Below are 22112 nucleotides of genomic sequence, written 5' to 3' on the forward strand. Positions count from 1 at the left end.
TTGAATTGTTAAGCCATGGAAGATGTAGTGTGTTGTTCTGTTCTCAGTAAATGCATTGTGAAGCCAGAATTACACTAGTAAAATGTTAAATAATTTTGTATATATTCCTGCTTCTTTGTCATAATATGATGTAAGTATGTGCCAGCTTATTAGGGGAACAGTCATCTTCTAAAAATACTTGAAATAATTTTTAGTATTTCCGAGTACTTCCCTTTTTATGGGATGTCCTAAAATTTTCTGATAACCTCTTCAGAAAGCAAATTTGCTGTCTTCCCTGTCTGTGTGATAAATTCTCACATCAAGGTATGCAAATGCTGGAACACTCATGAAATGTGAACCTGCAAGAATCAGTCTTTTTTTTCTAATCCTGGTTACACTCAGATGCTGATAGTGAGCCAATAGTTTTTCTATAGATACTTCCCTTAAAATAGTAATAATAAAAAATCTACTCAGTCTGTGAGTGGTCTTGCAACAGTCTTGATTTACATGACATATAAATGTGACTGCATACTAGAATGGGATAATTAGAAATGGTTTGATGTTTCCACCATTATTTCTTTGTTTTTAAATAATTTTAAGTGACAGTTGAAGTAGATTTCTTGGTTCAACCGCTTCCCCTGCCAACAGATGCCCTTATATAGTGCTCAACTTTTTCTTTTCAGAATTGTGACTCCTGTAAGTAAATTAAACTTTCGAGTCTGGAGCCATCAAACATTAAAATCTGATGTCCTTCTTGGAAGTGCTGCTCTGGATATTCATGAGACTTTGAAATCAAACAGTATGAAACGTAAGTATAAGATTAACAATACCTTGGAATGCTGCAGAATTTGTCAGGAATTGTCTGTTAATGAGTGCTCTGTACAACTCTGTAGATGGCCCTTAAGAATTGCTTTTGTTGCTACAGATTCCATTTATGAGCTTCCTCCTCCCTTTTCAGTGTAGTCTTTTTTCATTATACACAGTCTGCTATGGTGTCACTGAAAACTTGTATTTTTTACTTTGCTAGTATGTGCAAGAGTGAAAGCCTAATTAAAGTGTTTCCTTTTATATAGCTTAAAAATTAAAACTCTGGTATGTTCCTGGTGCTAGACCAGGAATTGTGTAAGGTTGTTTTTGTGCTAAATAGTGTTATAGGGATGTGTTATATTATTTCATGCATCTTGGAACTAGTTAGCCTTTCAGCAGTATGTGCATCTTAAGAAGCCTGAAAGAGAGATATAGAAATCTACACACCTGTTACAGAATTTATGTTGCTACAGCATATAGCTTTGTGCTGTCATACTTATGTTCCATCCTTTAAAGAAGTGTTTGCTTCCAGACTTGCAGATGTGGGCATTGTAAATGCAGCATGTTGATAGCAGTGTAATAAGCTGTTCTGATAGTGTTACTGTCCTGCTGAATCTGGGTGAAAATTACCTTGGGTGACTACCTTGTTCTGTGTGACACCAGACACCCTGCTGTAATTCACTGGATTTTGTTTCAAACCATTTTGTCAAAAATGTTTATTTACAGTTCTGTTTCACTGAAAAACAGTTATTTACCCTGAAAATACCTTTGGTCTGGGGATATGATGCAAAATCTTCACATTCAAAATGTGAATCTTGATGTTATTATATAAATGTGAAATATTTTAATCAGAAGATAGAATTGATATTTGTTCTGTATGAAGAATAAGGTGAATTACATTTCCTAACTATGGGTTTTTGAAGACAGGTGTATTAATTGCTTTAGAAGTGTGGGCAGAAACGTGAGACTCAATCTCTGCTGTAATGATAATCCTTTCTTTAGTCAGCAACAAGCTTATGCTCCAGTTTTCCCCTTTTTGTAGAAATAATAACTTTTTACTGGCATCTGGAAATTATTAGTTTCACCACATAAAACACAAAAAATTATGGAGAGACAGAGCTGTAGTTCTGGGGTTTGTTTTGGTTTGGTTTTTTTTCCCTTGATCACTGTAGTCTATGATTGGCTTCTTGAATAAAATGCACTTTTTTGTCATGTAGTAAGATAAACTCCCATTCTTTTCTGTACTTTTTCAGTTGAGCAGGTAGTGGTGACATTGCATCTTGTTGGTGACAGAGAACCAGCAGAAGTGGTAGGAGATTTGTCTGTCTGTCTAGATGGGATGCAGGTAGATCCTGAGCTCCTAACCAATGGTGATGCCTCAAGTATAAGAAGTAAGTAACTTTCAGTTTGAATGTGCCCTCTACATATATCTGGTGTACAAAGCTGTTTTTCTGGAAGCTTTAACACAGTGTTTTAATAATTATAATAACAGCAGTTTCTATAACTTCCTGTTTGTAGAGACCAGAACTCTTATGTGTTTTTATTTGAGGTGGAATCCTCAGTGGAGTCCACAGTGAAGATTTTCAGCCTTACTGTAACGAAAATAAGATCAGCATCTTTATTTTCTAGACTTTGTTAACTTACATCTAGCAATCCCAAACTTTAATGAAACCCTCTAGCTACCCTGAATGTTTAATAACATCATAAACAGAAAAGAATATAAAATAAGTTAGTCTGATCTCATCATCATCATCATAATAATAAGTATTCTGCTCACTAGGGTTTATATTTGTTTTTCTTAAAATCTCATTTAAATAATAGATTGTATTCCCTGTGGAGCGCTGCAGAGAGGGATCCACTGTTCTGTTTAGTTGGTGTCTTCAGATAACTAGTATGATTTTTAACTGAAAATCTTGAATACAGGTAAAATGTGTAATTACACTAAAATAAAAAGTGAGATGTTTTAATTCCATTGGTGCAGGACAGGCAAGGGAGCATTTTTGAGGGTATTGTGTGTTACAAAGTAGAAATAGGCAAGAGGTTATTTCTCCAGAAGGTAGCATTGAAGAGACTGTCTGCTGTAGCAACTACCTAGGCAGTTAATTGGCAATTTTTAGGCTTCTGGGGTTTGGTGGGGTTTTTTTGGTTGGTTTTTTTTTTTTTTTTTTTCTAGAAGACTAGAGGAAGTTGCCTTGAGTTTCCATCTAAGTATCATAGAAAACTTGAACACACTAGCTTTGTAACTGTCATTTCTTAAAGCTTTTAGTCCATCTTTCTTTGCATCTTGTTAAAAGGATGTCACATGATCTGATGGTGTGGGATTTTTTAAAAAATAAAAGCCAAATGCTGGGATTGTGTGGGGCTTTTAGAGCAGGGCTGAGGTGTGTTAATAGAAATATGTAGTGAAAGTAACAAATTTTCCTCCTATGCAATACTTGGTTTTCATCTGTGCTTTCTTCCATTTCCTGAAGTTCACCTACTGAGAAAAAGGTGCTAGCAAGTAGAAAAAGGCATGCAGGTAGTGGAACTGAATACTATATAAAGTTTTGGGCTCAACAGTAAAGACAGACATTGACATACCAAGCCCGAAGTTCAGCAGAGGGTTCCCAGATAATCAGGGGACTGGAGCATGTGAAGAAAGAGTTAAATCTTAAAGTAGTCTAACACATTCTTATTGTACAGGCTAAAGGTACTTACAGGAAAATATATTGTTTATTGAGTAGCTTTTTAAGTTAAGATTTCTGTATCTGGAATTAAAATTACTTCCGTGCACAGCCCACTAACAGCACATTATCATAAGCCTTTACATGACTACATCCTTGTCTTTGGCTTAGATCTGTACATAGTTCCCATCAGAATTGATAATTCATTTCTTTGTTAATGACACTTGCTTAATTCCATGGAAATAAAGTATTTGTGCTGTCTACATGAATGAGCAGTTCTGTGCTGCATATTCAAGTATTGCAAATGCTGGCACAAAAGACAAATATTTCGAAGCTGGCTGAACAAGCAGTTGCAAAAAGTTTGTAAATCTAGGCTGAGCTGCTATAATTCTGTTTGGAGTACAGCCGTATTTTGTACCTGCTTGAATGTCTTTATGCTAATTAATGTACAGAGAAGGGGAAAGGTCCAGGCTAGAGAGCCCCAGAAAACAAAGCCCCTGCAGTTGCTTGCTAGCCAACCAGAGGGAAGATTTTAGAGAAGTTGTTGCCCTTCCTGCTCTGCCTGTCATCATTGAAAAGGGAGACAATATGAAAAGCCAGCTCCACTTCAAGAATGGAGAACACTGCTTCATACTGCTACAAAGACAGGAAACAATGTTACTGAACTGTGTGTGTTTCGGAATATTAATACAGTCAAATGATATCCTGTTATATCTTCCATAAAGTGAAAATATTAGTCACAGTGGCAGTGGTTTAAAAAAAATGTACACAAACATATAGATAGACATGCAAAATGTATGCAGTTTTGAAATAAGACAGTATATAAGCAGCACATAGTGTATTACCTCTACATTTGAAAGAAATGTGAGCATTAAAGACTGCTTCTTTTCTTGGAAATTATTCAGAATGTTTCTTATACTTCTGTTGCCTTTTTCTTTATGGTATTTAAGGTCCTACACAGAATGATAGCTCCAAAGTAAAGAATGATACACGGTAAGATTTTTTTCTTCTTTTTTTTATACTGCCTTTTAGTGTTTGCAGTTTTGAAAGAGGAACTGTATGTTTTATAAAGGAGACAACTGAAAAAATTCTGAGCATGCCCTGCAACAGCATCTGTTAAGATCTGAGCATGTCCTAAACAAAAATACTGTACCATTGTATGTTCACATATTAAATTGTTTTCAATCTGAGCCCCATCTTCTAGCATCAGTTTGCCTCCATACCTGACTGATCTTTTGGGTTTTTTCCCTTCATGTTCCTCATCCTTCTCCCAGTGATTAACCAAATTAAAATATTAAAAAAAAAAAAAAATCCCAGTGGTGCATAAATGGCACTGGTTATTTTCAAACTGTTTTGCTTTATAGCATAGAGATACCAGAATTATATTTAGCTTTATTAAGAAGATACCAAGAGCTGTCTAGCAGTTGCAGTGTTTTAAAGTCAATACCAGATTATGTACCCTGCCTGCTGCTTGGTAGGATAAAAGTGTGACCATACTTGATGGTAGATTAACCTGCAATGAGCACCATACCACTTCAATTAGTTCCCAGTACAAGTATTTTAAGGATCTGTACAATGCACAACACTCGGATGACGCCTGGAGTAGCCAAGTTAATTTTCACTGTTTTTTTAAATAGATTGTAACTCTCTTAGCTATGTTGTCTGAAGTCTTCCCACGAATGTTGGGGGTTTTTTGTTCTGTTTCCTTTTCATGCTCAGAAGAATGTTTCCATGCTTGGGTATTCAGAATACCTGAGTATGTGATAGTATAACAATAATAGTAATAATAGCTGATTTGGTTTTAGTACCAACCAGTGGGGGTTTTGTGTTCATTAATGGTCCATTTTGAGGATCATGTAAATGATCTGGAATATGTCTAGCAGTGGTTATTGTTATAGTAATGTGTTAGTGTGTAATAGTGTTTTGATATGTATTGTTGTACCTTAAGCCAACTGGTCAAATACACTAAAGATAAAAGGTTACACTTTTGACTTTAATGTTCAAACAACAGCAGTATGCTTTCTGGGACTGAGGAAAACCTCGGTTATAGCTCTTGCAACTTTCAGATCACTAATGATTTGTACATGCTTTCATAGTGATTTACTTTGGGGTTGGTGTGGTATGGTATGAATTATGTGCACCACACTTGCTATAGAGCAAAAGTGTGTTTGACAATGATATTGAGGTCAAATGTACATGATTCTACTTGATCCTCTATGACTTCTGATTTACTTAGGCTTACCTACTGTTCTTTATTTTGTGTACATTTAAAGGAATGTAATTTAGAGGTACTGGGCTGAAACCAGTAACCTATGGTTTTATTACTGATGACCTATGTACTTGACCTGTCAGTCCACTGGAGTTTTAGTTGACAATCTTTTTATTTTGCTCAACATATTCTGAAAAGAAAATGCTTTAGAAGTAAAGATGTAGATACCTGTAACTCTGCTTAAGGAGCTACAAATATATCAAAATAATAAATTGCTGGGTATTACTGAACAGTAGAGATGGGTCAGTACTCTATTTGGTTTGTTAATTCTTGTAAAGTTGAGAAGCTTATATTCATAGCTGTTCATCAAAACCTTAATGCTCAGTCCTAAATTCTCCAGTCCTTTCCAGAATTGAGTTTAGGGGGAAATTGGTGTATGCGTAATTAAGTTTTGTAAAAATCTGAAGCATTCTGTGTGTTCTGAGCATACACTAGCCCTGTGGAGCAAATGCACACAGGCTGTTCTCAGGTGTTAGTCAGCTTCCCATCTCATTAGAGACAAGTGGAATTCATGGGTGGAAATAGCTGAGCAGCAACATCCAGAGCCTGGGCCTAAAGGCAGGTGCATCGAGTTGGGAGGTGAGAGGAGATTTCAGTGACAGATGTTATATACATCTATTTCACAACCTTTTCATCAGTTGAGGTTTCATATACCTCAGGAGATAAACTGTTAGTATGTTTATACAGATGTATAGGTTTTTATAATTATTATGAATGTAAGAGTCTCACCTAATCATAAGTATTACATTTTAGTGTCTTCCATAAAGTTTGATGTCACCCATAGACTATTAGAACAGTTCTCCTTTCTGTCTTTTCCTGCAAAAGGACTAACTCAAATGGCCTTGAAGGCTGTGAAGATGCTGCTCCCAATGAAAACAAGACTGTTAACGGCAGTGATTCTCCATTACTCACAAATGGAAACTGCAAACCTTCTAGACCTCCAAGGCCTTCTAGACCACCTCCACCCACTCCCCGCAGACCCACTTCAGTAGCTGGTACGTATTCTAGGGCCAGGTATTCATTTCAAAGCTGCACACTCTTTGAATGAACATTGTTGTTTCTGATGCTGATTTTTAACTACATTTTTTCATGGTAAATTCTTTGGCATGTAACTTCTGAAGGACTATTTTTAAGCTTGCATTCAGTACATGTTGTTTAATCATTGTTCCTATTAGAAATTTCTTGCTTCAATGTCTGCGAAGTAATGATTGCAGAGATAACTGCAACATACAGTGGGGCTGGGACCAAAAGAATGCAAATGAATGCTACTACTGCACTAAGAGATCCACTGAGTTTGAGGCTTGAGATGAAATCTAGTGAAGGACTCAGAACTGTCTCAAGTTGATAATATTAGGGTTTGAAATACTAGTTATTTGTTTCTACAATTCTAGTTAAATTCTGTGAAATAGCCGCACTTAAAACATTCATTACTCTTTTGCACTGAAATGGATAATTTTTTTTAATTTTATGTGATTATTTAAAAACTACAAAACTTTAGGACAAGTAGTCCTGAATAGTTAGTCGATGTTTTTAGGGTAACTCCTTTACGCCCATACACTGCAATCTGTTTCAGTAGTCTCATTATTACAATTGATAAATGCTGAGTCTGGATGTGAAACTGCAGTACAGTAATTACTTTAAAAGATTAATCCAGTGGAGTTCAGTAACAAGGCCTGACTGGTATAAACTTTTAATCCCACCCACCAAATGGCATTCAGAAAAAACTGAAAATGTTAAAAGAATGTATGTATCCCCTCCCATTCCGGTAATTTCTTTCCATGCAATGTCAAATCTCTTCTTGAAAATTTTGTGCTTATTATCTCTTAAATCATTATTCTGAATAATAAATGGAAAATAATTAACTCATCAATGCAAGAAGGTAGTTTTTTGTTTATAATTGTTTAGTGTTTATGGAATGCAGACAACTTGCTTTGGTAAATATGATATATTCTATCAGAAATACCAAAATTGTGCTGTTGATGGCAGTTCTTGGATTAAAGCATTTTTACAAAGTGAGACAAAATTGCTTTTTAGTTCTTGTGTAAGCTGCAAAATGTGGCTGTATGTGTGCACTTTGAAATACCAGTTCTTGCATGTTTACTTTTGTGGTTTACAACTTCTAAAATAGATTGGTGATAAATATCAGTTAAAGGCTTTTTTTTTCTGTCTTTGATATCTCTGACATCATAGCAAGTGTAAATGGTCCTTCATCCACATCCACAGAAAGTGATGGGGCCAGTGCAGGATCACTGGCAGGTACAGCTGCAAATACATCTTCAGAACAGAGCCCTGAGGGGGCAACAGCTGCAACAACAGCTCCTGCAACTGCTGCACTCACCACACCTCCAGTATCCAGACAAGTCCAGCCAGTAAATCCTCCACCTCAGGCGCTTACTACAGTCAGTCAAGGTCCTCTTCCACCTGGGTACGAGTTTAATGACTTTTTTTTCTTTTTTTGTGCTGACCTTTCTGGTTTTACTTTATTTTACTTACAGTAGGTGTAACAAAACATTCATAACATCTGCCTTTTGCTGCATAACAACCGCCCCGCCCTGATATTAATTTGGAGGTTGTCATAACTGTTTTGTCTGGTAGGCCTTCAAGCATGATTTATTCAAGAAAAGAATTAATCTTTCAGATATTTTTGATACTTGTCGTACATTCCCATGTCAGTGAAACATAGAAGTTTTAAATAGTGCAGCAGCTTGCTGTCTTCAAACTAGAATGAAGTCAGGTCGTAAAATATTGCTGTAGATAAGTAGAAGAAAAGCTGCTATTGCAGTACATAATCTGCAATATGTCTTGAAGTTTCTGGACTCTGAGTGAGGGAAAGCAAAAGCTTACCAATGTGAATGGTGTAATTGGTGAAATATCTGCCTTAATTTGCAGGCAGTTGAACCAAAAGGTAGGAGAGATCTGAATTACCTCACTTACTCACAGGACAACTGTGAAATATAAAAGCAGTCTTGAAAGCATCGGTTGTTGCTTTACCATTTTGATTTCATCAGAAATGGCAAATCAGCATGCTTTTTTTCCCCCACAATGTTACATTTGATGCAAATACAAGGGTAAGTCAGTATCCCAAATGCTGCATATGCAGAAAATATGTGACCAGTGCCCTTATGATGAACTCTGCATATATGTGATCTGTACAAAATTTGCATGTTTTGAGGATTTAAATTGAATTAATGTTACTCTAAAAGGGGATTACGCTCTACAGATTATTCTGTTCAACAGGTTATTGATATGCTTGAATACAAAACTTTGCTTCATTGCTTGCTAAAATTGTATGCATAGGCATGAATTTTAGCTTCAGTTTCCCAGAAACTGAAGGTGGTCATGTAGAATGTTTTTCGTATTCTAGTTGACACAGAATTACTGTTAATAGGAACATTGAACCATTGTATATGCTACAGCGTTTTGGTGCATCTCATGAACCAAGTGTTACTTTCAAGCATTTTATTTAGAAATAAGCATTTTATGAAAAAAAATATTTCTCATCTTTATACTGTAGATGAATGGTTGGAGTAGTTTGATCTGGAGGAAGATAAAAATATTGTTTTATTTTCAGTTGGGAGCAAAGAGTAGACCAACATGGTCGAGTATACTATGTAGATCATGTTGAAAAAAGAACGACGTGGGATCGGCCAGAGCCTCTTCCTCCAAGGTGAGCCACGTTAAGTTACAGGATTGTCTAGGATATGTCTGGATTTTTCAGAAACTAATTAACTGACAGTTTACTAAAGCTAGAAAGCATGTTTGTAAATAGAAATGAGAACCCAGTGTAAACAATTGCTCCAGGTTATCTCTAAGGAGTTCTGCAAAAATGTACATAGTATGGAAAAGAGTTGAACGTCAAAAATAACAGAATCTGAATTTCCTGTCAAAGATTAAGCAAGTGCATCTTTACTGAGAAATGGATTTAAGTTAAAGACAATAGACACCCCCAACTGTAAAAGAGAACCAAAACCACAGAAAAGTATTTTGGGATTGAGCTTGAGGAAGAATGCCCTTGGTTACCTCTTTATCCTGAGGTTACTGTTTGCAGTCCTTTGATCTTGTCTCGGGGTTCCCAGCTGCTAATTTACTATACTTTTATAAACAGCTTTGGTTATTAGGCTTTTCCAGCTGCTAGCATCAGAACAGCCAGTGATGTTAGTCTCTACATGGAAGCGGTGTTCACATTTGTTCTACATTTCTTATTTTTTAAGGAATGTAAGAAAAATGTAAGAATTACTCTGTTGCACTTCATTCATACTTAAGTGGTTCACACACTACAGAATTACAAAGTAAAAACATGGGTTAGTAAAGAAAACTTGGTATTAAAGAACAAAAACTGGCAGACAGTCTCATAAAGGGAACCCGCCTGTCATACTCAATTTATTTTTAACTTTTTGAGAGGATTGACTAGTGTATTACTTAAACTTACTCAGAACAGCAGGGTTTTCATTCAAGTTTTGTAAATAGTACTGATTTCATATGAACTGAAAATAATTAAAAAACCCCAATACAAAACCAAAACAAAACACCAAACCAAAACCCAATGCCCACACATTCCTTTTCTGCCAAATTAGAGTGTGAGGAAATCTTGCATTGTACAGTCCAAACTGCCAGGGTTTCTACTGTCTTCTTAGGAGAAAGCAGTTGGGTTGGGCAGGATAAATGCAATAATGACGGTATAGTATTAACAGTGGTTTGTGTAGGTCTTGAAAACTATTTCAAAAAAGTACAGTAAATGGAATGAGTCTGACTTGGTATAATACGCAACAAAGTAGAAGTGATTCTTCTCAAACTATTTTAGCTCTTACATAGTTTTAGTGGAGGGTAAAAGGAGGAAAAAAAAAGCCTGCCGATGAGACCATGCTTTATATCCACTTCCAACATACTGCCTGTTCGCCTAAAAGTGCTTCTGAGCCCTTAAAATTGTCTGCTATTGAGAACTGTTGCTTGTGATTTTTTTAAAAGCTGGGAGCGACGAGTTGACAACATGGGGAGAATTTATTATGTCGACCACTTCACTAGAACAACAACGTGGCAGAGACCAACATTAGAGTCTGTCCGGAATTATGAGCAGTGGCAGCTTCAGCGCAGTCAGCTTCAAGGAGCTATGCAGCAGTTTAATCAGAGATTTATATATGGGGTAAGGACTATAATGATGACTAAAGGTTAAGTGAGAGGCATCTTTTTCAAATTTTCAACCTATTAGTATCTCTTCTGCATATTGAAAGTATATATGTATTTGGGTTTGGGGCATGCTTGTGTGTGACTTTTCTCCATAAAGATATCAGACTTTGTTATGGTTTATTCTTTATGATAATATAGTATCTTTTTGTGTGTAGCATGGCAGGAAGTAATAATTGGTAACCTCAGTTCATGTCCTTGCAGTGACTGTAGGCAGCACATGCAGTGTGATGGTTTTTATTTGTCAGCTGGATAGGTGGTGTTCTTTGATAAAATTCGATGTATTATATTGATAAAAGCCATTAGTTCAAAACAACCTACAGCTTAGTAATAAGCTGGTTTATTTGTATTGTGTCTTGTATTGGCTTGGCCAAAGACCTGGAAGGTAAATAATCTCACAGGACATACATTTCTGCTTTGGGTAAAATGAAATATGCACAATGAATGTTATGAAAGCAGGGAAATTGAAAATAATCCTTCCAGAATTTTAAATCCATTGTTTACCTCTGATGAATAGTAGTCTTCAGATGACTCCAACTCATGCTACTAGTTTATCAAGAATGGTGTAGGTTCTAAATTTGCCATGTGTGTAGAGAGTAAAAATGGACCTCATAAATGGTGGTAGGGAGAACTGTACTGAATGCAGGAATGAAGTGGTTTGCTTTCTGATTGTTTTGGGTGCTGCTGTACTAATTTCCCTTCTGCGTAGGCAGGGGCACTAAACAAAGAATAATTATTTTCTTGGCACTGTAGTTAATTAAGCATGCCAAGGTCTGTAAAGTAGGCCTTCTCTGTGGAGAAAAATAAATTGTTGGCATCTTTGCTTATATGTAACATTAACAAAAATGCATTTACTTCAGTAATTTGTGATTGCTATGGTAGAACATCTGGAAAGCAAATGACAAGTCATTAATGCACCATTTGCTTGTGTGACTTGCAGAACCAGGACTTTTCATCCACACAGAACAAAGAGTTTGATCCTCTTGGCCCTCTGCCACATGGATGGGGTAAGACTGACTTGAAAGTGTTTTGTAATGCCATGTAATTAAACATTAAAGCATACTTCTGGCAAATTATTTTGTCATCTGTTCTAGGCTAGTTTTTTAAAATGGAAATCTGGATTAAAAATCTTTTAAAATTAAATCTAATCAAATGTGCTGTTAAAACAGAGTCCTGACAAGGATGTGCGATTTCAAAGTAGATTAGAAGCTATAAAGTATTCTGGTTTACTCCCTGTAACTATCATAATAGTTTCTTTCACACTGTCATCCCCTTTTTACCACTTTCATTAGGCGGGTTTCCCCGCCACCATCCCGTTCCTGCCAAATCAGACTCCAAATCCCCTCTAAATCAGACTGCCAAATTCTCTCTCCAAGCTAATTCTTGGAGAGTTTTGTTGATCTGAAAATGCATTTTATAATGACAGCTAACCACTTCTTGACTTGCCCCTCTCCCTGTAATAAATTTGGTTTTGTACTTTACAGGGTTAAAAATTTGCAATTAATATAATTGGAGGGCGTGTGTACAAAAATGTAAGTGTAAAAGTAATTTCTTGTGTGACTGTCAAGCAGATATAAGAATTCAAGTTTCATGATACATAGGCAAAGTTCTCAGAATTGTGTAATTTTAAAGCAAGTAATTAGTTGGCAGTTAGTCCTGGGTTTTTGGCTCATCTGTTTTTCAAACATAACTGTTTGGATTTTTAGTTCTGGTATTGATACAATTTCATGCCATAAAATTGTTGTTCACCACACTTGTGCTTTGTTGCATTACATATATAACATTTCAAAGAAAGTTCTGTAGGCTGACATTGCCCAGGAAACAACAAAACTGAGTGGCCACATCATGTTGAAATCTGCTATCAGTGTAACTCTCATAGACAAGTGTCTACTTCCAGACTTCTCTTGTAAACTGAAGCTTTTTACCTGTGGTAGTCAGATTTTGGCCTGTTTTTGTAAATTTGTATTCTATATTCCGTATTTCTCTTGCAACACTAAATAAAAATTGCATAAAGAGCTGCAGAATGGTACAGAAGACCAAGCGGGGGCATTTATCATAAGCTTTGTTCAATCACAGGCAGACACTAAACTATCTGAGAGAAAATATAAATGTATTTTCTTGGAAACTACATTGATCATTTTTTATTCCCTGCTCATAATTTGAATATGAAGCCCTTGTACTTTCTTGATCCTTGTGTATACATCTGTTACCTGTTTTGTGTTTACCATCTATATTGCTTGTAAGGTATGTAACCATAATTGAAGCAGCTGGAAATTTTCTGTGGAGAAAACAGCTTACATTTTTTCGTTCTTCCAATTAATTTTTCTTACAACTGAAAAATAAATAGCATAGTAAAGGATCTTAAGACAGAAATTTCAACTTCATCAATATTTTAAGCCATATAAATTTTTAACTTTCAAAAATACTGAAAAACCTTTTTTAAAAGTGCAAACAGTAGGCCAATAGATCTAGTAAAGGTAAATCTCCTGTGATGAGCTACTTCCTTCACACCAATGTTTATATTGTTGTTATGATGCCCAGAATATCTCTTGTGGTCAGGATTGTTGGTATAAGCAGTGCAGGTGGAGGTAGCTGAACTTTTCAGGATAAGAACTGAGATACAAAGAATTTACCTATGAATACCATCAAGTGCAGCTTTTCACTGAGGGTAGGTGATGGTGCAGTTTCGTATGACTATTAGCAGTCAGTAGTATTAAGAAAGGTTCCTGTTTGTGAATAGCCAGTTAAGGAATAATGTCAATGAAAGTGAAAAGATGTTGAGTCAAAGGAAGTACAGAGAAATTGGCAGAGGCTGTGGCAGGGTCTGTTGATTGATTTTATGAATTTATTTTATTTGATGTAGTCTCAGCAATACATTAAGGAGGTGTTTAATTTTTTTTCCTTTTGCATCTTTTCAGAAAAGAGAACTGACAGCAATGGCAGAGTGTATTTTGTCAATCACAATACACGAATCACTCAGTGGGAAGATCCCAGGAGCCAGGGGTAAGAAATCAGTTGGAGCTTCATGTAAGTCTGGAATTAAAATGTAACAAAGTAGTGAGACTGAGACCTAGGAAATGCTGCCCACAGCTGAAACGTGGACTGTCCTACACAAAATTCTGTTAAAATATTAAAAGGTACTAGCCAAAATGGAAACTGTCAAAATATTACTTAGTAAGAGTACAATTACTGGGAAAGTCTTGGTCAACAGCAATAAGTTCATTCCCCAGAACAGCTCCTACTCTTTTTATAAATAAGACGCGCATGTATAAACATTTTTATCATTGGGGGAGGGAGGGATTTCTTTCATACAGTGATGGGATAGCACAGGGGATCCTGAATTTATTTCCTAGACAGTCAATAGCTAAAAGACAAAGAAGGCAAACTTGAAAAACTGCAGCACCCCTCCTCATGCCTTTTTAAAAAAGCAGGGGAGAAAAGAAAAAAGACAGAAAGAGAATTTGAGGCACTACTAAAAGTAATGGAGTACTGTTTATTTCAGGTTCTGGTCACTCTGACTCTTTGAGGTAGGGAATGTAGGCAGGAAATTGAGGGTGAAGGGTATTCAATCACAACTCCTCCTGAGCTGAAAATTTCCATTTGGTGAAGCAACTTCATCTGTCCTCCATAGAGAAGGAGTAAGAGGAGGGAGAGGGGAATAGCCTAGTATGTGTGGAGGGGTAATACCTGTAGCCAGAGATGACAACTTTTCCATCCCAATCACATCTGCAGCAGCTGACTGTGTGGAGAACACTATAATTCTTTATATAACCCAGCATGCTGGCTTCACAATTAGAAACATGGTCTTACAATGTAGTTGTATGGAGGGAAGTCACTCTGAGAGCACTTTGGAGTGATACTACTCAGGTCTTCCAAATATATTGAGATCCATTTTTGTTTATACCAAAATGGAGTTGGAAGTTGTTGAAAAATCATACAAGATCAGTATTTGCATTTTCTTGTATTTTTGTCATTCTGAAGCTCTTTTTTGGCTGCTGTGATTATACATGAGGTACCAAAAGCTACTTATTAAAATTATATCAGTTTTTGAGTAAAGATCTAATAGTTAGAAGATAAAATTCTGTTGTATAAGTGGAGGAAGCATCGATAAACCTTGCTTATATTTTTCCCTTAAGTCTCTATTTGCCATTATTCCAGGTAGTGCAACCAAATGAGCTAATATTTATTTAAACAGTCATTTTGGTCTAATTGAGAGCTGACATGAAAATTTAAGAGGAAAAAAAGGCAGAATAAATATTGAATGGAAAGTTTCTCAATCCATAGTTTTTCTAGATCTGCCAAAATTTTTACTGTCTCAGGTATTTATCAACTGACAATGTATTTAGTTGATCAGTTACCCTATATTTTCTTGTATCCATAGTCAATTAAATGAGAAACCCTTACCAGAAGGCTGGGAAATGCGATTTACTGTGGATGGTATTCCATACTTTGTGGATCACAATAGGAGAACCACTACATATATAGATCCTCGCACGGGCAAGTCTGCTCTGTAAGTGTTTTTAACATTATACTAAGTTTTCAAAAATGAAGGTTAGCATGCATCATTTTTAAAAGTTTTTTTCTCTTTGTACATTTTTTTATGCAGAAAGTTTGACATGTAGTAATGCTTCTTAATTTTCTAGCTTTTTTCATCCACTGATAACTGTCCCTGAAGAAGGCTGTGTTTTGAACACTTTAGAATCCTTCTTGTCAAGTAGTATATAAGATCTGTGGGTAATGAAGGAGCTTCATCAGTACTGTTGATGACCAGATCCCTTCCTTCCAGTTACTAGTCTTTCTTTTTAAAAGTACACTCAACCCTTTCTTTCTTTGATTTTTAGGAATCAGAATGGAGTTAAATTCTGATTTAACTCCCAACTTAAATTAATCAAATGTCACCCCATCCTTACTGTTGGAACCTTTTTTACAGTTAATAATCAGATCCTGTTTAAAAAGTACTGTGTATGCACTCCACAATTGACAAAGGAAGATTTAGTTTAAAAACAAGAAAATTACACCCCAAAATCAAAAAATGTGAATAAGAATCTTCCAACTAGATAGCCAACTAAACCATACAACTGTATAACTAATACATTTGCAGGTTTTTACTTAAATTACAAAACCACTTTTGAAATTCATTTTTCTTCTTCTTTTGGTTCCAGAGACAATGGACCTCAGATAGCTTATGTGCGCGATTTCAAGGCAAAGGTCCATTATTTCAGATTCTGGTGTCAGGTACGGATTAATTTCTTGGGAGTATTTGTTTGCATTTTGGGGTTTTGCTTACATGCTTTAAATGAACTCTTCAATGCCTTGCAAGTAAAGGTAATCAAACTACTTTAAGGTTAAAGGTGAGTTAAATTAAGAGGAAGTAAATACAGGACTTGTATGAACTTGTGTAAGCTTTAACACTAGGTAAGCTATGGCTTTAGAACTTTTTAGAGTAAAGGAGAACATCAGTTTAGCTGCTTTTTTTTTTGTAAGTGGTGCATTTCAGAATAGTGTTTTCTTTCTGTTGTTAATAAGGGAATATATGGAGGCACGGTGTTTTTATAGTTAATACAAGATCTACTTTCTGCACAAATACATACCTCCAGAAGAAAATGCAGGGCATTTGACACAGAACATGCATATCTAAACATTGAAGAATGTACTGTGTTGCATGTTAGCGTGCTCTAAAATAATATCAAATTCCAGTGTGTCAGTCTTGGTCCTCTAAATTCCATGTATATCAAAAGATTAAATAACTTGGTGTTTAGGAAAAAGTCTTAGGTTTAAATGTTCCAGTTTTCAAGAGTCAATGAATTATCCTTTGAAAAATAGCAGAGATTAGCCTAATTTTTCACTTTGAATTTTGTGCACAATAACCTAAATTTTCTAATTTTTTATTAACTTCTGGGGTAGAAAGACTTGCTGACTTAGAATATGTTATTGATCTTAATGTTTTCTGATGTCTTGTAAGAGTACAGTATTTGAACCTGTTCTAAGGAGGATCTGGAGGCATGTATACCTCACTGTAGATATCAATATTGGAAGCAATTTGTTCTTGGAGTAAATTACGATTTAAATATCTTGATTACTGGTTTTGGTTTATATGGATTAGTGAAATTCAGCTGTACCTCTTCAAACAATATATACAACTTTTAACAGTCCAAACTCAGTATTAGAAACTTTTAAGTGATTGTACACTTCACCTCTGAAAAATTTCATTTCAGCAACTGGCAATGCCACAACACATAAAGATTACAGTGAGCAGAAAAACATTATTTGAGGACTCATTTCAACAGGTATTGTATTAAAACATGTTGGTAGTGGGCATGAAAAGTTGAGTTGATTAAATTTATTGTCACATGTCATTCTTGACCCTTTGATGTCTTGCTAATGTTATTTTAACTGAGTCTTAAAAAAAAAATACTAGTTTAATAGTTAGGATACATTCATACTTACATATTTGTTGTGGTTTAAGCCCAGCCAGCAACTAAGCATCATGCAGCTGCTCGCTCACTCCTCCCTGCCAGTGGGATGGGGGAGAGAATTGAGAAGAAAAAAAAAAAAGTAAAATTCATGGGTTAAGAACAGTTTAGTAACTAAAGTAAAATATAATAATAATATAATATATAATAATAAAATAGAAAATACTAACAATAGGAATATTTTTGAAAAAAGAGAAATAAAACCCAAGAAAAGACAAGTGATGCAGAATGCAGTTGCTCACCACCCACTGACCAATGCCTGAGCAGTAATCCATGCCTCCCAGCCAACACCCCCCCCCCCCCTCCCCAGTTTATATGCTGAGCATGACATTCTATGATATGGAATATCCCTTTGGCTAGTTCAGGTCACCTGTCCTGGCCGTGCTCCCTCCCAGCTTCTTGTGCACTTGCTTGCTGGCAGAGCATGGGAAACTGAAAAATCCTTGACTTGTTGCTAAGTAGTGCTTATCCTAACTAAAACATCAGTGTTTTATCAACATTGTTCTCACACTAAATCCAAAACACTGTACCAGCCACTAGAAAGAAAATTAACTCTATCTCAGCTGAAATCAGAACAATATTAAAAGATCATGCTAAACTGTGAAGTTCTGTCTCTAAAGGCTGATTCATCTGACAGAGAAGGTTATTTTGTTAAAGAATTCTGAGGAAAGGAAAAAAAATTAAAATCTGAGTTAATTTTGAGGGGAGTGCTGTGGCAGAGCAGCTCCTCATTCTCAGGAAGTTTTCGTGTTGTGCTTATGTTTGTTGGCACATTTTTCCTAACTGTGTTATATAAGCATGGGCTATGTACCAAAATATATTAAGTTGATCTCGGTCTGGGTGTTATGGGTCCTTAAATGAGTAATGAAATGGTTAAAAGAAAACAAAAGTATTAATTCTATTTAGATTATTAGTAGCAAAATGCCTATTAATGTCTGTAGACCTAAACCATGGTTAAAATTTGTTCCTATACAATATTTTTAAATGCTTTTGAATTTTACTATTACTTTTGAATGTTCATTGTGGCAATAAATCACTCCCATTGCTCGTTAAATTGAAGCCAAAAGCAGCTCTTTGTCAGTCTAGTAAGATACATAGAGACAGGCTTGGAAGTGCATGGAACAATTCCTCTTGGCAGATACTCCTCTTGGACACTTCTGTATTTTTCTGACTCAAAAGTAACTTAAGAAAATGCATACCTTATCTAAGAATATAGGAACTTTTAGCTTCCTCTGTCCCTAGCTGAATTGTTTTTTATCTTCCTATATGTCTTCAGGCTTCATTTCTTGTAGGAATTATCACAGATGTGTCAAGCCAGGAAATTTGAACAAATAGAATAGTATGTTTTGAGACAAATATATTCCTAAATAAGGATTAATGCTTTCTTGTTCAAATTACTATAAAGTGGCTTAGCAGAAGCAACAAATAGTGCAGCTGGCTAGTCTTTTCTTTTGGAACAATGATGTCTTCAAATAGAAAGGGTTAGAAGGGGACAAAATAAATCCTGTAACTGAAAGTTAGCTCCAGCCTTATTTCTAAAATTGCACTTGGTCCTTTTACGGTAACCGTAGAGGTAATAAAATTATACTGTACTGTAAAGAATCAAGAGAGAGATTATGTAATTATGTAAATATCAGCAAACCTAGGTTTCCTTAGGAACACAGGGTGCCTTATCAATAATTTAGATGACATAATTGCAAAGACCTGAGTTAAGTTTTTTATACTTGTTAGTCATTGATCATTTGCAGATACCTGTTGGGGTTACAAATTTTTTGGTGATGATTACTACAGACATCTAGGAGAGATTTGAAAGTGCAAATCTTGATCCAAATTCTGTGCCTCTCGCTGCAAACAAAAACTTAAGGTTCTTGGAAACACAAAAGTGCTATGTGAAATTTTTTTATGTAAACCTACAACAGTTGACCAAATCAGCATAATTACAAATTTGGTCATTGTATTAAAACCAGCATCAGTAAAGTTTCTTAGCATTTAAGATTCTTCCTAACTTTTAAAAAATAAGCAACAAACCAGCTAGATTTTTATTATCCTCTTTAGGAGATGAAGCTATAAAATGAAGGGAAAAAAAAAAAAGGTTTATTATTGTTTTGTTTCTAATTTATTTCTTTGAGTCCTTGATCATGTCTCTTCATTACTTGTAACTGGGATGCCATTCAGTATAGTATTTAACAAATACTGTATTGACTCACTTTGGGCCCATTATTTATTGGCTGGATTTCTGTCATATCCTTATAGACAGGTTGCTGGCCTAAGTATCCTGAGTCTTTAATTTCACAATTATTATTTCCTTTTCTCTTGCATCTTTGACTTTTTAATCTATGGAAATAGGTTTGCAGTAATGCTTCAGATTCCCTGAACATCCCGTAAGCAGGTACTTCATGTACTCATAGTTCATCTTATGGTCTGAATTATTAATTGCTATATTGCTTGATAGCAAATAGTAGCAAGTCTAGCCAGTGCTTATAGCTGTTTTCTTAAAAAGAATTGATTGTTCTTCTTTTACTAAGATAATGAGCTTCAGCTCTCAGGATCTACGGAGACGCTTATGGGTTATTTTTCCTGGTGAAGAAGGCTTAGATTATGGAGGTGTTGCAAGGTAAACTAAACTGAAATGGCAAATAATATCTTTTTCTGCAAGTTATTGGTGTGAAGACTTCCCCAAAGTAGATACTTCAACTGCAGTGCTTTCAAAATATTAGTGAAGTTTATTCCTTATCTTTCCTCGGAATATCTGAGGAAGACAGTTCTTTAAGATGTATGCATGTCTTAAAATTGTGTAAAATTATTTTCCATTCACATTAGGAATTACTTTAATCGTCTCAGTCATTATAGATGCACAGTTTACTGAACTACAGTAAACCTTTGGTACAACCATTAATATCAAAGTGGAGGTTTATTGAAAAAGTGAATAGAAATCTACTTTCACGTCAAAAGTCTTCACTGGAATGTAACTGAGTGCATATATTAATTAGCAGTCCCTAAAACCCTAATGTTTAAATCAGTGGTAGACTTTTAATCTGCTTATTTAGATAAGGGTGGTTTTTATCCAAACCACTGACAATTGTATGTCATTGTAACTTTGTACATTCATTCGTAGTTTGTTAGTTTCAACTTGGTTTCAGTTTGGTCTAGCATACTTTCTGGTAAAGAAGTCAGATTGGCTACCCATGTGCCAACAAGTTCCTAAGTCAACATGAGTTAGCTAAAGTAATTTCTAATTGAATTTATTTTGAAATGTGTGTTTATTGTTTGTGTGATTCCAGGGAATGGTTCTTTCTATTGTCACATGAAGTTTTGAACCCAATGTATTGCCTGTTTGAATATGCAGGGAAAGATAACTACTGCTTACAGATAAACCCAGCCTCTTATATTAATCCAGACCATCTGAAATACTTCCGATTTATTGGAAGATTCATTGCCATGGTAAGTTCAAAAGTAGAAAAAGGTTGTCATGTAATTTTCCTATAAATAAATATTGTACCATCAGATGGATAATTAAACAATTCATTTTTGAGTTGAAACTATTACCAGGTGTTTGGATGTAACTACTGTTGGTATAAATTAATTCAGCATATTAGCAGTCATGATATTCCAGGTTGTTTTAATTCTTTGGCTGTCAGATTTCATTGGTACAGAGTACAGAATGTTGTCATATTAAGTATTCAATCATCCTTTGCATTATTTTGTCTGTTTTCATGTTCTTCAGGCTTTGTTCCATGGGAAATTCATTGACACTGGTTTCTCTCTGCCGTTCTATAAACGTATCCTAAACAAGCCAGTAGGACTCAAGGATTTAGAATCTGTTGACCCAGAGTTTTACAACTCTCTCATCTGGGTAAAGTGAGTTTGACTTGATTTTGTTCTTGAAATAGCAATACAATGTTTGTGGTTTTCACTTATGTCAGGAAGTAGGTGTAAATTTATTACTAAAAACCCCACTGGGAAGTATAATACATCAATTGCAGAGCAGTACTGGAATTTTTACTGTAATTTTAGATACACAAATAATAATTTGATAATGCAAAAGCCTTTCTGGTTCATTGAATATTCTACGCAGCATCTTGTATTCCATTTTTGCTGTTGTTTAATAAATCTAGCTAGACATTATACAGATGTGGTAGTCTTGAACACTGTTACAAATAAAATGGCTTGAGTAAATTCCACTGAAACTTTTCAGATAACTGATAAAAAGAAATCAGCAAAAATCCACTCAATGTTTCTCTAGTACCTGGTTTAGTTGGAAAACATAAAAAGTTTAGTGCTACAATAACGTGAAGTTAACAAATTTAGTTTATTATTTCCAACCACAAAACTCTTCTGTTAGTCATACCTGAAATTTGACTTCAAGGTTAATATTGAAGATTTCATGCTTTAAAGAAGTTAATGCTCATGCATTCTTCTAGCTGTCCTTGTTTTTTTGCTCCAAGCTGAATGATTCAAGACCATTCCTACGTATAGCCTTCCATGTATGCATTGTCAGTCATCTGTCTATTCTACATTCATGCTCTTTTTGAGTCTTCCTTCTCCCCTCCTTTGCAGATTCCTCTCCAGAGGGCAGCAAGTAATAAGGATCTGGAGTTTGTAGACCATAATTATTTTGGAATTATGTGTTAAAAATATTTTAAGAAATAATTTTAAAAAATCCTTAGATCTAAAGCATTGTAATTCTGTACTTATTTTATGATAGCAGGACTCCAGGATGTTGTAGTCCATGGTTGATGT

The 22112-nt window shown here is 35.3% G+C and overlaps 1 protein-coding gene across 2 annotated transcripts in view; it reads left to right on the top strand.

Annotated features, from left to right (window-relative positions):
* ITCH (itchy E3 ubiquitin protein ligase) overlaps positions 1-22112 on the top strand; it is a 66215-nt gene that overhangs the window by 32649 nt on the left and 11454 nt on the right. Inside the window, exons 4-18 of one of the 2 annotated variants that reach the window (XM_069807656.1) lie at positions 663-787; positions 2040-2177; positions 4400-4442; positions 6544-6713; positions 7909-8143; positions 9290-9385; positions 10684-10858; positions 11840-11906; positions 13818-13902; positions 15281-15409; positions 16062-16134; positions 17115-17186; positions 19898-19986; positions 20654-20813; positions 21097-21230. In XM_069807656.1, the coding sequence (XP_069663757.1) occupies positions 663-787; positions 2040-2177; positions 4400-4442; positions 6544-6713; positions 7909-8143; positions 9290-9385; positions 10684-10858; positions 11840-11906; positions 13818-13902; positions 15281-15409; positions 16062-16134; positions 17115-17186; positions 19898-19986; positions 20654-20813; positions 21097-21230 (1791 nt within the window). The remainder of the gene's footprint in view (positions 1-662; positions 788-2039; positions 2178-4399; positions 4443-6543; positions 6714-7908; positions 8144-9289; positions 9386-10683; positions 10859-11839; positions 11907-13817; positions 13903-15280; positions 15410-16061; positions 16135-17114; positions 17187-19897; positions 19987-20653; positions 20814-21096; positions 21231-22112) is intronic. The other variant, XM_069807666.1, reaches the window with a different exon arrangement.

This window comes from Haliaeetus albicilla, chromosome 2, assembly GCF_947461875.1.
Source record: "Haliaeetus albicilla chromosome 2, bHalAlb1.1, whole genome shotgun sequence".
Classification (NCBI taxonomy): Eukaryota; Metazoa; Chordata; class Aves; order Accipitriformes; family Accipitridae; genus Haliaeetus; species Haliaeetus albicilla.